The 16,634-nt window shown below is 54.5% G+C and overlaps 2 protein-coding genes and 1 long non-coding RNA gene across 7 annotated transcripts in view; 2 read left to right on the top strand and 1 right to left on the bottom strand.

Moving 5' to 3' along the window:
- Positions 1–16,634, bottom strand: part of LOC112549200 — a 32,830-nt gene that overhangs the window by 6,080 nt on the left and 10,116 nt on the right. The gene's annotated exons all lie outside the window — the stretch shown is intronic.
- Positions 1,252–12,809, top strand: LOC102369356 (perilipin-3). 3 transcript variants are annotated; one of them, XM_006017489.3, is made up of 8 exons: positions 1,252–1,325; positions 7,279–7,376; positions 7,864–8,059; positions 9,063–9,145; positions 9,514–9,916; positions 10,478–10,677; positions 10,913–11,017; positions 11,131–12,809. In XM_006017489.3, the coding sequence occupies exons 2-8, from the start codon at positions 7,296–7,298 to the stop codon at positions 11,845–11,847; spliced, it is 1,785 nt and encodes a 594-aa protein (XP_006017551.1). In that variant the 5' UTR covers positions 1,252–1,325; positions 7,279–7,295; the 3' UTR covers positions 11,848–12,809. The 3 variants fall into 3 exon arrangements, with proteins under 3 accessions (XP_006017551.1, XP_014372336.1, XP_006017550.1); XM_014516850.2 differs by having other exon boundaries at positions 1,254–1,325; positions 10,913–11,041; positions 11,131–12,803; XM_006017488.3 differs by lacking the exon at positions 1,252–1,325 and adding an exon at positions 6,891–6,908 and having other exon boundaries at positions 10,913–11,041; positions 11,131–12,805.
- The window catches only part of TICAM1 (toll like receptor adaptor molecule 1), a 4,748-nt gene continuing 1,573 nt past the window's right edge, over positions 13,460–16,634 (top strand). The window contains exons 1-2 of one of the 2 annotated variants that reach the window (XM_025196499.1): positions 13,460–13,608; positions 15,487–16,570. In XM_025196499.1, the coding sequence (XP_025052284.1) occupies positions 15,715–16,570 (856 nt within the window). In that variant the 5' untranslated portion in view covers positions 13,460–13,608; positions 15,487–15,714. The other variant, XM_025196500.1, reaches the window with a different exon arrangement.

Raw genomic sequence — 16,634 nt, forward strand, 5'->3', positions numbered from 1 at the left:
CAGCTCTGGTTCCTCTCAATGCACGTGACAATCCTACCCCAGGCTGGGCACCTGGAAACTAGGAGATGCATAATATTGTGCGCCTGTTAGGCAAATCTGGCTCATTCTTTCCCACACCTCAGTTTCCTCAGCTGCAAAATGGGGATAAGAAGGGTCAGCACAGTGTGTGTGTGAAACAAGCTTTATGATCCCAGGGAGAAAGGCAGGGCAAAGCAGTAGCTGTGAGCGTGGTCGGTTGTTTCTAATGACAAAGGCACTCGCTGCACCAGCTGGGTCCGGGGCCTCACTGCTGCAGACACCAAACTCCCACGTGGTCCCTGCACCCTGGAGCTCAGCGTTAACCTGAGAGCCGGCATGTCGCCATTCCTTGTTGTGCAATGCAGCAGCCAAACAAGATCTCTCGCAGGGAGGGAGCTCTGGTTCCTCAAGTAGCAACGCAGCCGCGCTCCAGGGCAAGCAAGAACGGACTTGGGAACAGCCTGCTTTGGGCTCCCAGGTTTTAAGGCACTTTGTATTTGCTTCTCCTGTCTCTTTAGGGGATGCACTGTAATGTCGGGGGCTCCGGTGAGCAAAACAGATTCCCTGGAGGAGATAACGTGCCCCCCAGATACGTCCGCAGGCACACAGATGGGCACTGGTTTGCATGGAACGAGCTGCAGGGCTTGGCGTTTAGGGATTTAAGCAGTAGGAGCTCAAAAGGGAGCACGTGAGGAGCTGCAGAGAATAAGTGGGCTTCATGAAAAAGAGACTGGTTCCCGAAATCCAGATTCAGCACTGAAGACAGGATGTGAATGACTAGTGCCTTGTGGTTCCTGCATAGGACGCATCCCACATTGCCACCGTGCCTACATCATGCACCCCAAATCCTGGCTGTCCTGGGGGTTTCCACTTCGGGAAGGGTGATCTGGGGTGCTCCAAGAGCTTCCCAACAGGAACCCCCAAGTGTGCACATGCACACGCAGCTCCCCGGGAAACGCAGTCAGAATCGGCGTCCTTCCCAATTCCCAGCCTGATTTCATTCCCAGCCTGATTTCAACTCTGCAGGGCCAGGGGCATCTCAGCTCCCACACCTGGAGAAGGAGGAGAGCTCTCCCCTGCCCTCCAGCCCCATTGCCTAACAAGAAGCAGTACATGCCTTTAGCCACTTCCCTCTTCCCCGGCTTGCAAAACCCTAGCCCTGCCTTCCCTCCCCAGGTGCCATTCCTGATTGGCGGCGCGAGACCATGACTCCTTGATTGGTTTCTTTTGGCTGTTTGTTATCTAGACAGATGCTGAGTAGAAGATTGCCCTGGACAAAGATACCTCGGGAGGCAGCAAGGAGCCAGGTAAGCCTGGGCTGGGGCTGGGGCGCAAGCGCGCCTTTGTCTGCATGCATGCAAACTTCCCAAGGACTTGCGAGTCTGTCGCAGGCTAACTTCAGAGCCCAGTCCAGCGCTTGGGATCTGGTCTCCACAGCAACAGCGAGGGAGAGGAGAAACCTCTCTCCAAGTTTGGAGGCCAGGCTCTCCGTCTGCCCCGTGGACTCTGCTCTGTGGGTTACTGCTGCGGCTTTGTCAGGGGAGGATTTAGAAACTCGGGGCCGAATTCCCTGTTGTTCTGCGCCTCGTGCGGCTAGGGATGGCGACGTAGAACAAGCAGGATTGCAAAATCCAACGGCGGCTTTTGCCCTGGGTGTCAGGAACTGCACAAAGTGCAGCGCAGGGGGGAATCGGGCCTCTGCTTTGGCTCTGGGGTACTGCAAGGATATAAAGGGCCTAGTTAGACGCTGCCCTCTTCTCCTTGCTCCCGTCAGCCTGTGCATGAGAGACCCTTTATGTCCCTCGGGGATCAGGGCTAACGGGATGTGCTGATTGCACATAACGCAGACCACTAGACTCATGCTTGGAGGAATTGCTTAATGCTTTGTTCGTGAACTGGGGCACCCGGGTCCCTGTCGCTGTCTGCAGAAAACCGTCTTGACAACCGAGCATTGGGAGACGGGTAGGCGATCCCAGGAAGGGTGGCTGGACCGTGAAGTCTGTTAGCAAAGCACTGAGTGAGTTCTGGTTTGCTCTGTTGTTAAGGTGGTGCTGGGCCTGACTGGGGGCAATACAGGGGCAGGCATCAGAAGCTGATTTTTCTGCAGGAAAAATTGTTTTTTTTTTAATGGAGAAGTTGATTTTTCTGCAATGCTGACACCCGGTACAGGCACAAATAGCATGAACTAGCTGGGGTGACCTCGGAGTCCACTCCTTCCTACCTTTCCCCATGCAGGTGTGTAATGCAGTGAAGCCCAGCTGAGCTGGCTTCCTGCAGAGGATCTCTTCATTCAACAAATCAGTCTAGAAATCCTGTACAGGGACAGCAGCAAATCCTTGGACGTGGCAACAGCTGAAAGTGCTTTAGAAGCTGTCACCCGAGGAAGGAAAAGCAAAACTCTGTTGGGACTGGGAGACTTCCAGGGCAGATGGATGCTCTAATGCTGAGACTGTGACCATGAGCTCTGTGCTGAGCAAGGCACCGTTACAGTCCTTGACCCTAAAGTCAGTCTAAAGTCAAGAAATAGGAGGCACTAGGAAGGCTGGAGGGCACCATGAGGTTGCTGCCCCTTCCTTGCCCAGCGTCTCTAAGTCACGTAGGTACTCCAAGTACTAAGTCGCTAAGTACTCTCCCATTCAGCTACAAAAATCATTGAGGTGAACTTTTTCAAAAGCAGCTAGTGATCCTTGGGAGAACGGAAGAGACATATCCTGCCCAAGCGCAGGGGGGCTGGACCTGGTGATCTCAAGCGGTCCCTTCCAGCCCCTAACATCTGTGAATCCTTTGGGGAAGGGTGGGGAGACATATCCAGTTTTGAGGTCCTCCTTAGGTCTGATCTTCACCGAGGCTGGGGACCCACAGCTCCCAGCAGCTTTGAACCTGGGGCCCTGCATGTCTCAAGTTTGGAGACCCAAATTATTTGCCCTTCCTACAGATGTTTGTCTTGATGGCTTCTTCTCTTGTCTCGAAGCATATTACAGCCACCTCCCTTAGTCACGAGGTGTTGTTATTCCCATATTGCAGCCGGAGGGCTAGGGCGCAGAGGTTACTTAACTTGTTTGGCCGCCCAGCAAATCCACGGCAGATCTGGGAAGGAATCCAGGTTCAGTGAAGTGCTCTGACCACAACACAATGCCACCCCCCGGCTGGTCCCCCCCCCACCCAAATTAAGAAATGCAGATAGCATTTAATCCTGACGAGCCCTTAATTATCCAATCCGCTGCTTTCATAGTACATAGCAATCCCGCAGTTCTTACCAGTAGGCCGAGAAAGGCTGGACTTCAATGGTGACATGAGAGATTTCAGATGGGATCTCCATCTGGAAAACGGCAAAGAAAGCTGAATTGGCTGACAGCAAGCAAGAGCAGCCTGTTTCCACCTGCGGGTGAAAAACTGACTACGATCTAGTGATCTCCTGGATCATCCAAACTAGCCATGTCTAGGCTGATACAGCCCTGGAGGGCAGGATGGTTGATTTAGAGAGACCCTCCTGCAAAGATGAGCAAGTGTTTCTATTGCAGCATTTCAAGGGGATGAAGGGGCTTCTGCTGTCCTTAACCAGAGAACAGTTTCAGTTGCTGAGCGAGGATGGGTGTATATAATAATAAGAGAAAGAAAGGGTTTAATTTTTGTCCACCGAGAGGGCAGGAGGAAGACCCACCTTGTCTCTGGATCCTGGGCGAGGCCGGATCTACTTAACACCTTTGCAAAACCAGGTATATAGGTTACTGCCCACACGTCAAACTAGCAGTGCCACATGCTTGGTGCCACCTACACAGGCTTGTTCTGACAAGTCCTCCCACAAGCATTGTGTCACCGACACAGTCAAATCCAGGTGGCAAACAGGTCTTTCTCTCTTAGGGCCCCTTGGTTCAACACCAGATCTCCTGTAGCTACAAAGGAATGGCTCGAGATTTGTCACGCAGCGTCTCAAGCTCCAGTTTGCCGAGGCAGCGATCGTGCGGTGCAAGGCTTTAACTATATATTAACCCAGACTCCAAGGCCACTGCAGCTGGTTGCAAAAGCAAACTGAAATTCCCAGGCTAGAAACCAAAAGCACGTGCGTGCAGCAGGCAGCGGGAGCAGTGTTGAAATAGCTTGGAGCTTAGCAGAGGACCCCTGTGACAGCCCTGCCAGCTGATTCAGCCTGCTCAGGGTGGGAGCATCAGGGGAATAACCCATCACAAGGGCGTTGTCTGAAGCTGCCTGTTTCTGTGACCGGGGCACCAGGCCCTGCCTACGTCAGGAAAGTTTCCTACAGACTTCCCTTGGTGGATCATGCCCGGATGCTGACAGTAATGCAGAATTCGCTGGACCGTAGCCCCTAGTTCCATCCTCCATCCATGTGCAAGACCCTCTCGGTTGCATTTGGTGCTTTCAGCTCAGTTGCGTGGCCCAGTTCTGCACATGGCAGGGACCCCAACGCCAAGCAGTGAGGACACCAGCAAAGTCCCCTGGGCTGTAGGCAACCCTCTGTGTGCCTTCTTATGATCCCCCGAGCAGACAAATCCTCCCACAAGTCACAGGAGAGGAATCATAGGACGGCTGGACCTACCGTAGCACTGACGGGCACAGCAGGAGGCCTGATGGGTGCACACGGCAGCAGTGAAGATGGTGCATACTGGTTTGGGCTCTGCAGCGTGGTTGCATGCAGGCACTGACAGGCCCAGGGCAGCTGTGCCCATGCTGCTGTGTACATGGCAACTATGGGGCTGTGCCACGAGAGACCATCCCGCCCCATGGCATGGCAGAGACGGGGTGACTCCATGCTCCATGGTGTCACGTGCAGGATCAAGACCTCTTGTGCTGAGCCCTGCATAGACCTAATGCAGAGGGAGCCTCCATCCCGAAGACCTGGCCCTGTCATGTACATTGGCCCACAGGGTTCAAAATGCCGAGGCAGCCTGGCCAGGCCCCGTGTCTGCGAGATGCAAATGCTGTTTCTCCTGTCCCCCTGCAAAACCTGATCTACACTCCCCAGGATCCCCGTTTGGAGAGGCGTCCTGCTGCAGGGCAGCAATCTAGCACGTGCTCAAACCCCGTGGCTTGTAGAGGAACTTGAACCCAAGTGCTGACGGTGGGTGAGACTTCGCAGCGGTGCTGGCCATAAAATACAAGCTGCTGGCCCTCGGACAGCTGGCTGGTGAGGACCACCAGCACTGAGACCTTGCAGTCCCTCGAGTCTCCCGTAGCTGTGTATATAGTGAGTCTGTGCTCACACCCCCCGCTTCAGTGATTCCCCTTGTCCTCCTTTCTCCAGCTTGCTGCCACCAATGCTGCGTCTTGTCCTCGGTTAATGGTCAGCTCCTCCTGATTCATAGATTGGAAGGGACCTCGGAAGACCATCGGGTCCAGCCCCACTTGTACCAAGCAGAAAAGACAACTGGGGTCCAGTGACCCCAGCAATCCAAGTACTCTGTGCAATGCACAACGCCATGGGAATCCAGCCTGGGGCCTTTAGGTATTACTGGAGTGTTGTTATAAATAAGGGGTGGGCAAAATGCGGCCCAGGGGCCAGATGCAGCCCGCCAGGCCATTGTGTGTGGCCCGCGGGGCCCCTAAAAAATTTAGAAAATTCATATTAATCTGCCCCTGGCTGCCTGTCACGCGGCCCTCGATGGCTTGCCAAAACTCAGTAAGCGGCCCTCCACCCAAAATAATTGCCCGCCCCTGTTATAAATGAACAAATCAATAGGAACAGCCACTAGGCAGCCAGTGCTGTGTTTGACAATGGCCTTTCAGTGGAAAACTGCAGCTTTTCATGGGAACGTACCGTTCTTGTCAGGAAAGGTTTCTTGCGCCCAGGATGCACTTCCTAGTAAAGCAGGAGAGAGGGGGAGACCCACCCTGCAGGTCCCTGCTCTGCTGAGGGTTTTTCACCATCACTGTCTTTTCATTTAAAAAAAAAAAAAAAGAAAAACAAGCAAAAACCCCCTTCGAGGTTTCTGTTTGAAGCCAACGTGGAATGGAAACATTTCTGAAATTGCACAGTTTCACAGGATGGGGAAACTATTTCCTCTTCCACGTTTAGTAGCTACCCAGCCCCAAGAAAAGACCTGTGCAGAGAATCAGCTTAGCCGCCCAGAAAGCCAAAGCATCAGGAGATGCCCCTTGTCCCCTACTCCCAAGGTTGCTACGGCTGGTGGAACCGCTCGGGAGTTCAAAATGACAGGAGATTCAGTAAAGTTTGCACGGTGTGGGCACAGACCCATGGCGTTGGCCGGGAGAGAAAGTCCAAGATGCGATGCGTTGGCGGGGAAGGGCTGGATTGAGCCCGAGAGGAATGTGGCAATAATCACTAAGTAGATCACAACAACGGAGACAACAGTGCTTATCACTTCCTCATCGTCTCTGGATGCGACTGCTCCCTTCTGCCTTCTTGATGAGAGCTGACATGTGCCGACTCTGCCTCCTGTTAAGGAAACAACCCGACACACGGGGAAACCCATGTTAACATCAGAACGAACGGGGGAAATCTGAGTTTTTCAAAGTAGTTGAGCAAGTCCAATTGTCAGGTTAAAAAAAATAGAATAGCTAATGCTGTTATTTCTCTTTTTTCAACCCTGTTGTCATAAAACTGCTCGTGCTAATCAGATTTCTAAAATTAGAACGCCGAAAGCCTGATTTTACTACTCATTGCATAGCTAAGACATGTTTTCTGTCTTGCAATGACTGCAGTCAAGATGACACGTTGAATGATCTCCTTTCTAGCACCATTAAAAGGAAAGGCAGTGAGCAGTGATATGCACCATCAGCGTTTTGCACCTGCAGAGCGTAGGCTTTGGTTCGAACGCTCTCGATCTTAGGCTGGAGAGAAAACCGTCAGACTGCAAAGTTAAGGCAAGAGCATCCCTGTCTTCCTCCAGACAGGTGCAGCAGACCTAAAAAGGGTGAGAACGGCCTGTCTTGAGCTCAGGGAGCTCTACTGCTCAAGTCAACGGAGCTGCATCGCTCCAGATGGTTTGGGGCTGTGGGAGCAGACTGGGAAAAATGCCATTACTGCCCCCCTACACACATGCATGGATTGTTGATAAAGGCCCATATTAATTCATGAAAATTATCAACCTGCATCGTGTAGCTATTAAACGATCTTTGCATGTTTTTCTCATAAAGAAGCAGTAAGAGCATCCCTGAAGTTCCCAGCTGCTCTGGGTAATGAGCCCCGTCAGTGTGGTTCTGCGCTTTCCACCGACTGTTACTGATAACATCAGAAGTCATACAAGTCTCGCCAGTACAAGTCTTCTTTCTCTCTCCTTTCAGCTGCACCTGACTTTACCATGGCATCTGAAAACAAGACCACAGATCCTAGTCCTTCACAAGCTGAGGACCCCCTGAATGTGGAGGAACCACTGCAAGCGGTAGGTAGCCTAGGGCTGCTAGTCCTTGCACATGTAAGCCCGCACACCAGCCAATGTGCCTCACTGCATTGCCACTAGCCCAAAACCCAGGTGGGAGAGTAACTCATCTGTCCAGACTTGCAGTCATGGCTCAAGTCAAGATCAATATGGAGACTGCAGTTCTCCTTGCTCGGAGGAGGCTGACAGCTCCAGCTGCAGGTGGTGTGCCATGAGAGCGCAGAATGGTCTGCAGTGGGTTTGAATTGGGGCAGGGCGATGTTGAACTTGTACGTGACGAAGTGGCAGCGTGGCCCAGAGCTCTGAATGGTAAGCTCAGCTCTGCTGCTGACTCACAATGTGGTCTTGAAGTCCTTTGACCGCTGAGCTGCTGAACTTTGGAAGAAAGAGGAGATTTCATTAAGGGCTTCTCTGAGAAACTACAGGTTACATTCGCCCACCTACCAGAGAACGTGCCACTAATGCCCTTTCTCTCTCCCGCCTTGCCTAGAACGTGGTGAACAGGGTGACCAGCATACCCTTGATCCACTCTGCCTTCAACCTGGTCTCCTCCGCCTACAACTTCACCAAAGGGACGCACCCATACGTCACCAGTGTCTGCACCGTGGCAGAGACCGTGGCTGCTGTTGCAGTGGGCAGTGCGGTCGGGGGCGCCCAGCCAATTCTGAGCCATCTGGAACCCCAGAGTGAGCACACGCTAGGATGGGCGAAGCCTGCCGTTTCGGGGTGGCAGAGCTCTCCTGTGACCTCTGAGACTTCACTGCTGGGGCAGCTCGCGACAGGCCTGCAGGGAATATTGATGTAGCATGAGAGAAGAGCAGGGGGGAAGCTTCCTCATTCTCCCATTCCAGCTCTATGTAGTCCCATGGGGTTCACTTTACAGCTGCTGAGTAGCAGTTAGGCAGCTATGGTCTGTTTGAGATGCCCAATATAGGGCAGGGAGAGAAAATAGCTTAACGCCTTTCTACTGCAGATGTTCTGCCAATAATGGCTGGGGGATCCCCATGGCCCCCAGCGCTGCATCTCCTCCCCTAGCCACATTAGAGAGGCTGAGGGACCTGGGCTGCTTGAGTCTGCAGAAGAGAAGACCAAAAAGGGATTGAATAGCAGCCTTCAGCTCCCTGCAGGGGGTTGCAGAGAGGATGGAGCTGGGCTGTTCTCAGCGGGGGGCAGGTGACAGCACAGGGAGCAATGGGCTGAAGTTGTAGCAAGGGATGTTTAAGTTGGATATCAGGAAAAAACTCTCTCACTAGGAGTGGTGAAGCACTGGAATGGGTTACCTAGAGAGTGGGGGAATCTCCATCCTTGGAGGGTTTTAAGGCCCGGCTTGACAAAGCCCTGGCTGGAATGAGGTAGGTGGGGCTGGTCCTACCTTGAGCAGGGGCTGGGCTAGGTGCCTTCCAGTCCCGAGGTCCCTTTCAACCCTCATCTTCTGTGATTCCAACCAACCTGGTTAAGCCTTTCAAGCAAGAGCTAAGCTCACCTGGCACAGCCTTCAAGGAACTAACTGGTAGATGTGCTGTGCCACTCCTTGCAGTAATATGTGCTGTTCTCCAGCATACCACTGCACAGGCCGAGCTTAGTGTATTTGCCCTTTTGCAATCTTTTACCACAACTCTGCTAGTATGGGTATGAAGCCAAGCTATAACCAGTTCAGGGCATTAACCCTGTCCCTTGCTTTCTCTTTAGTTGCAAAAGTAAATGAGTACGCCTGCAAGAGCCTGGATCAGCTGGAGGAGAAGCTGCCCTTCCTCCAGCAGCCGACAGAGAAGGTGAGTCCCCCCGCTCTGTGAGGCTTCATGGGGGAAGCTCTTTGTCTCACTTGGATGCGGGGGTTTCGAGCAGCCGTCTGGAAGCAGACAAATGGCAGCGGGAGTGACTGAGTCACATGAAACATCTTGTAAGAGAGAAGAGGTGTTGGGTGAGAAAAGGAGTTACCCTCTCATAGAGAGGATCGGCGCCAGTGTCCATTTCTGGGAACCAAGGGGGTGTAACGCCCATTCACACCAACCTCAGATGCAGCCTGGCTGCCCTTGCCACAAGCATGGGGATGTTGCCCAGCTGGGCAAAATATTTTTGAGAGAGGGGCAATTTGAGAAGGAAAGTTCTCCGAAATCTTCCCTCTGGCTCTTGCCTACAGGTCCTTACGGATACCAGGCAGCTGGTTGCCACCACAGTGATGAACGCTGTGGATACTGCCAAAGACGCGGTGGCCAGCAGAGTGGCTGGAGCTGTAGATCTAACAAAACATGTTGTCCAGGACAGCGTCGAGTTGACCAAATCGGTGGTCTCTTCCACCGTCAACACGGCTCTGGATGCTGCCACTGGCACAAAAGACACGGTGACCAGCAAAGTGAACGCGGCCGTGGGGCAGGGCAGAGAAGCCATCCAGGACGGTGTGGAGATGACCAGTTTCATGGTAAACAGCAGCATAAACACAGCCAAGGCAGTAGGCAACGTGGTGGCTAGCGGAGTAGATGCTGTGCTGTGGAAGTCAGAAGAGTTGGTGGATCACTACCTCCCTGTGACAGAGGAAGAACTGGGTGAGAAAGTGCTGAGCTGCGGTCAAACACAACTTCCCCTTTTCCCCACCCAGGCACAGATCCTGTTGCATCTGCCAGCCCAGAGCCTTCTCCTGGCTTGGGGCAGGAAGGCTGTTTTGCATTTCTCACCCCATTGGTTTTCTCTAAATCCGGAGTTGCCCTAAGAGTTCCCAGCGTTTGTCTTGCTTACCTTGGAGTCGGTGAGCAATGAGAAGCAGGGGACATGTTCATATTCAAGTTCACTGCTCTGCAGAAATGCCTCCTGGCAGGTGCCAACCAGTCCAGATTCAGTGTGTGGCATTGCTACTACTACTGATGGTAACCTCCACCTCTTTTGTAGCACTCTTCGTCCATCAGTCTCAAAGCACTTTCCCAAGGGAAGCCAGTTTCTCTATAAAACCCCATTGTACAGAGGGAGAAGCGGAGGCACAGAGACAAGGAGTAGGGATTAGATCTTTGTATGTTGAAGATCCTTGGACCACCATAGTTTGTGGGAGGTGGGGGTGTCGATTGGATACCCTCCTGTTGGTAACCCAACCTCTCTCCTATTATTCCCTTTAGTTCAACTTGCCGCATCTGTGGAGGGGTTCAGCGTGACTTCTGTGGAACAGCAGAAACAGCAGCAGAGTTATTTTGTGCGCCTGGGATCCCTCTCTAACAAAGTGCGCCACCGAGCCTACCTGCACTCCTTGAACAAGTTGCAGCTCGTCAAGAAGAACACCCAGAATACTCTCTCCTACCTCCAGCTGGCCATAAATCTGGTTTGAAGACGTGCCTTCCTTCTCTTCCCTAGTATTGCCAGCCCTTCTCTCCCAGGGTTAAAGCATGCTGCTCTCAGGGTGCCCGGGGGCTGCGTGCCCACCGTGGTCCCTCTCTGCACTACAGCCTGGTTGGGCTGGGCCTGTGCGCTCCCCCTTCACAGGCTGCTATAAGCTGAGAGCTGGGACCTGGTCCAGCTTCCTGCTGCTCATGCTGTTCCTTGTGTCTCCTCCTCAGATCGAATCTGTAAAAGAAGGTGCTGGCCAGAAGCTTCAAGAGGGCCAAGAGAAACTCTATGAGCTGTGGCTGGAGTGGACCCTGACCCAGCCAAAAGGGACGCAGGTGAAACTGTCTTCTCAATCAGAGGTACCTCTGGGGGGAAATATTTAAAGCGCTCTCCCCTCTATCAGTGGAAGGTTACGCTGAACTCATTTCTGTCTCACCTGTCTCCTCAGGTAGAGCCTCGTGTTCTAGCCATGCTGCGTATGATCACCCTGCAGCTGCAACCTGCCTACACCAACCTGATGAGCAGCATTCAAGGCCTCCCCAGTAGCATCCAGGAAACAATGCAGCATGCCCTTAGCAACATCCAGCAGCTCCAAGCTTCCTTTTCCAGCGCTTGCTCCTTCCAGGACCTCTCCACAAGCATCTTGTCCCAGAACCAGGACCGAGTGGTGAAACTCCGAGAGTCCCTGGATAACTTGCTGGATTACGTGGCAAACGGTGTTCCCCTCAACTGGCTTGTGGGCCCCTTCAGCCCACTGTTCCAAGCCACAAAGGCATCACAGGATGGTAGGATGACAGAGAGAAAGTCGCCCACGCCAGAAGAGGGGACCCCCAAAGCCCCAGCAAAGCAGGTCACCGAGACTCCCCAAACCCTGGAGAAGCAGGTCACCGAGGCTCCCAAAACCCCAGAGACACAGGTGACCAAGGCTCCCAAAGCCCAAGAGAAGCAAGTCACCAAGGCTTCCAAAGCCCAAGAGACCCGTGAAGCTCCCAAATGCTCAGAGAAGGGGGCCTCTGAGGCACCTGCGAAGGAGGCAGATAAGTCACCCGAGAAACAAAAGGAGGCCGCTAAAGTACCGAAAAGAGCACCTAAAGCGCAGAAGATGGAGGCAGCAGGTGAAGCAGCAGAGGAGCTGAGCACCAGCGTGCCAAAAGAAGACCCCTGAAAGGCTCCAGCTACTGCAGCTCATTTCTGTGGGAGGGACACGTGTATAACTTCGGTCACTTGTACAGCTGCCAGCCCCAACGGGCGGGCGACTGCCATTCTCTGCACCCAGCTCTCACGTTATCCCAGCCTCCTGCGATCCACCTGGCCGTGCGTCTTGCAGGAAACTCGCTAACCAAGGTGGCTTGATTCCAGCGAGACGGTTGTGCCCGTCATCCTCGTGGTTTCTGAAGCCTGCTGCGCTGGGAGGGGGGAGTTCTTAGTCTGGCTTTATAAGCTGCGGGTTCACACAGCGGCATGCCTGGGTTCTCGCCCTTTGCTGAGACTACGCGCCTAGGAGAGCGACAGCGTAGCAAAAAGTCAGGCATCAGCACTAAAGGCATCCCAGCTGTGACAGCTTAGATCAAGAGGGCACTGGATTTAAGTTTTGATACCATTTGCTTCCACCGACCGTTACAGCTGCCCGTTTTACACACTACAGCGTGTCACCTCCTTTCTGACCCTTCTGCTCCATTCCAGGCCCAGCTCCAGGAATGGTTTTGGTTGCCTTCTGCCCCTCAGATTTCTGTTTCCACAATGACCAGCCCCTTCTCTTGCATTGAAATTGGAGGCTGCGCTTTTTAAAGGATCAGTTTTCTGTGGGATTTGTACTCCCCATCGCTTCAGTGCATTTAAATCCTATTCACAAAAACTTACTCTGCCCCTGTTTAGTTCATCCCAAGTCCCAAGTGCTCAGCAGTCACTGAAAAGATGGCGCAGGGCAGCTTTTATGGGCGTTACTAAGATAGATCCGGCTTGACCATTGTTATGAGGCCAGGCCTGTTGCAAAGGGGAGGGTTGGGGGGGGCGGGAAGACGGTCTCTGGGATGCGCGGGTACCTAATGCCGAGTGCCTGCTACTGCTGTAGCTTGTTTCAGGGATCCAGAGACAAGCCACGTGGCTGGGCTAGGACCGAGTGTCTGGAAAATGGGAACCGTTGGCTTTGAAATAAATCTTGTTTCCAAATCCAGACAGGTTTGTGGGGCCTGCATCTGCCTGTGCGCCAAGCTGGAGGGAGGGAGGCCCTGCCGGCTGGGAGAGCCGGAGCCGAACAAAGGCAGACAGTTCTCCCTTTAGGGAGATGGAGGCTTTCAGCGCTGGCAGAGGGGCCGTGCCACCGCCTCTGCTCCACCGCCGCTCTCCTTTGTCTCCGGCTGGTTCTTGCCCCTTTTCATCGTCTTTTAGGGGCTGGAAGGGGGCCTGGCATATCGTCGGCACTTGGGCAGGAAAGACCAGATGAAATGGGCATCAAGACTTTGCTTTTTTTTCCAGCCCAGGATGGGCTCTCGGACTCCGCCTCCCCAGTGCTCGGGCCCAGGGCCCTTCACAAGGAGCCCCAACCCTGCGGGTCTTTGGGCATGGGCCAAGCCCACGACCCCCTGCTGAAGCCGAGGCCTCCAGTGCCCCCACTGCAGCCCGGCCCTCCCCACCCCGGCCTGGGAGGCTCGTGCCAGGAGCCGCCCCAGCCCGGCCGAGGGGCTGCCCCGCGCCGCCAGCTCTGCCAGGGCCAGAGCGCCCCCCAGCTGCGCGCCCCGGCAGGGCTGACCCCGCCCCCTTGGAACGTTGAGTTGCAACTCCAATGTATCCGCTGCCATTGTGGCGTCACGACGCACCGCCCCCCGCTGCGCTTCCAGGTCGGAATGCGGGACGGGGCGGGGCGGGGTAGCCCCGCTGCCCGGGACACGGTCACGAAGCCAGGCCTGGCTCGGCTGGCGGCGCCCAGGTAACCCCCTCCTTGCCCCGCAGCGGGGAGACAGCCGGGGGGCAGCGGGAGCGGGACCCGGGCGGGGTGGGGCTGCCGGTGCCCAGGGAGCAGGGCCATGCCCGACGCGCCGGGCCCAGCCAGGTGGAGGATGTCGGCAGGGAGGTCTGGGCACCCGCTCCCCAGGGAAGGCTCCGCGGAGCAGTGGGGCCAGGTCCCCCAGGGCTGGCATCCCCCGGGCTTTTGAAGCAGCTGAGCTGCCTTCCAGCAGGCAAGGGCATGGGCATGAGGGCCCCTAGGAGGTGTAGCCTTTCCCCTGCCTTGTCCCCAGGCACCTTTCCTGGCTCCCCCACCCCCCGCTTCGCCAGGAACTGTCTGCAAAGGCAAAGGAAGCAATGGAGCAGGAAGAAGAACCTCATTAAAGTGACCGTGGACTTGGAAAGTTCCCAGGCGAGGCCTGCTCTGCATTTCTCTTTCTGTTCTCGCCTAAAACGGGGCGTTTAAGAAAAGACTAACTCCTTTTGTAGCCCAGAAGTGTCTGACGTTCGTGCGGCGGTCAGTTCCCCTGGGACAAGGTGCGTGAGCAGAGCAAACAGAAACTCGGCGGGTCCGTGTGACGTGTCTGAGTCACGGAGGGAAAGGAGTAAACACCAGCGGCAAAGCTCTGGGTTTTGCTGCCCCTGTTTGAAAGGCGAAGGGGATTTTTTTTTCCTTAGAAGTTTCAGCGAATCACAATCTTTCAGGGGAAGGGATGCAACTTTAGATGCGTTCAATCTGTCATGAAGCAACTGGAGGATTTTTGCAAGCTAGGAAAAAAAAACCCCCCGAGCGACTTAAAAACAGGGTGAAACTGTAAATTTTCCCCAGGGATCTGGCTTGTTGGGGCTATTTTGAAACACTGTGTTTTGGGATGCTCTTATAAATGCTGAAAGATTTTGCAGCAAGCCAGATAGACCAAGAGCAGGCTTTGGTAAGCAGCGGTTCTGCTGAGTGCCTGACCCACAGACCTTCCACTCCTTGGCCAGGTCTGTCCAGGCTACTAGTGAGGTCTGGTCCTAAATTTAACTTGCTGCCAGAAGGCGAGGGTGAGTCCAAGCGTGTAATAGGATCCAGGGTTTAGATGTGTGACCATGGATAACAGGAGGGTCTGCAGCGGCGTTTGAGTGGATACAAGTCTGTTTGCCAGGGGAATAAGTGCACATCCTTTGGTGGATATAACCTTGGAGCCAACGAGAAGTTTCTCTACTGGGCAGTTGATTTTATAGCTGCTGGTTAACGAGGATTCCCCAAGGCCTCTGGTGTTAGCTGCAGCCACAGACAGGACTCCGGGTGAGATGGTGGATTGTTGGTCTGATCGGTTGGGTGACATACCTAAATCTGGTAATGATTTCAAGTCAAGTTAGTCCCGAGGCCTCTGTGCCCATTGGGGCACCTTAGACGAGGTAGCAACCCTCCTAGGTTAGTTGAGTTGCTTTGCAACACTGGTGATTCTTGGGGCAGAGTGACCTGGTGGTGTCCATCTCCTCTCCAGGTCTGGATGACCGTGGGCTTGTCTGCCCTTTGACAGGTCTTGTTTTTAGTCCTGCTGAGTGTCCACACACCCTCCTACCCAGGCTAGCCCAGGTTGGGGGGTGCTGGTTTAGTCTCTGACAGCCCAACCAGTTAACGATTTAGCCATTATTATTTTAAAGCACTTACTGCAGGGATACATGGGAACCATGTAGAGCCTTCCTATGAGCTTACCACGAGGATTGCAAAGTGAATGATAGACTATGGGGGTACGACCGAGGAGTGACGTTCTTGCCAAGGCACGGTGCAGATGGTGATCTCAGATGAGTCCAGGTTGGAGCACGAGGCTGTCTGCCCGTCACGTTTCTGTAACTTTCTGTTCTCTCGCAGGTCTGGCAGGTGAACTCTGAAGAGGGAAGGGACAACAGTATGACACCACAATGCTGAAACCCCTGGGGAGAGAAGCCGCTGAGGATGTGTAGCACCCAGAGCCTGCCAAGCACCACACAGAATGTAGAAAAGAAAGTGGCCTTTGCTTATTCCAGGCCCCAGAGACAGTAGTATGCTTTTTCCATTCCCTGCTTCTTCGGCGCGTTGTCTGAATAAACAGCTGATGCAATGGCAGAGCGCGCAGAGACCCAGCCCACATTTGAGGATGTCTTCAGTCTTTTATCTAGGATCCCCGAAAATAGACTCGTTAGCCTGAAGCATAAGCTGAAGCACATGAGACCCAGCACAAGCAGCAGTAAGTTACTGCATGCCATGGTCTTGCTGGCTTTGGGGCGGGAGGCAGAGGCTAGGATCTGCCTGGATGCTTTGGGAGAGGACACGGGAGCCTTGTATGTCTGCAGGACCAGACTGGGGTCTGCAGGGGTGCCAGCAGGCTGTGTGGACCCAGGGACGCCCCAGCTGGATGCAAGTGCGCTGTGGGTCCTGGCACAGATCTATTCTCTGCTGGTAGAGGAGAAGGTGTGCAGTCAGGAAGCCAAAATCCGCGCCTACAGAGCTGCCATTCAAGCTGCCAGGGCCAGTAAGGGGAGCCCGGGGGAGCGGCTGAGCAGCTTGCTGGCGGAAGCTCAGGTACAATGCGGCATGGACATCAGCCTGACAGAGAGAGGGGCCTCATTTGAGACGCTGAGATCAGACCCCACGCTGTTGCAGACTGCCAGCCCGGCCTCGGTGCCGCGGAGTGCCCCCGTGCAGATCGGGAGCAGGCCAGGTCTCTCGGGCCCACGGACCTTGCATTCCTCGGGCAGCCCCGCCTCCTTCGTCAGCCACTTCGAGATTAGCCAGTCCCCGACCGTGGAGTATATGACCCACTCAACTCGCCGTCACCACAACCCTGGGCCCAGCAAGCTCTGCGGGGGCAGTGCCAGCCTTGCCGTGCACAACAGTGGGGGCAGTGCCAGTCACGTTGCACGGGACCCCGAGCAGCTCGACAGCGCCTCCGCAAACCCCCTGCAAAGTCAGCCGAGGAGCTGGAGCCTCGGGGACCCCTGTGGCGGGGGGGCTTGTTCACCCCTGCTTCCCACTTCCTC

This window comes from Alligator sinensis, unplaced genomic scaffold (assembly GCF_000455745.1).
Source record: "Alligator sinensis unplaced genomic scaffold, ASM45574v1 scaffold1295_1, whole genome shotgun sequence".
In the NCBI taxonomy this organism is placed as follows: Eukaryota; Metazoa; Chordata; order Crocodylia; family Alligatoridae; genus Alligator; species Alligator sinensis.

Excerpts from the sequence above, each read along its gene's own strand:
- LOC102369356 (XM_014516850.2), top strand. The coding sequence starts at position 7,296 with ATGGCATCTGAAAACAAGACCACAGATCCTAGTCCTTCACAAGCTGAG. Across the intron at positions 9,917-10,477 it reads TGTGACAGAGGAAGAACTGG|TTCAACTTGCCGCATCTGTG; the intron begins GTGAGAAAGTGC and ends TATTCCCTTTAG. Across the intron at positions 10,678-10,912 it reads TCCAGCTGGCCATAAATCTG|ATCGAATCTGTAAAAGAAGG; the intron begins GTTTGAAGACGT and ends TCTCCTCCTCAG.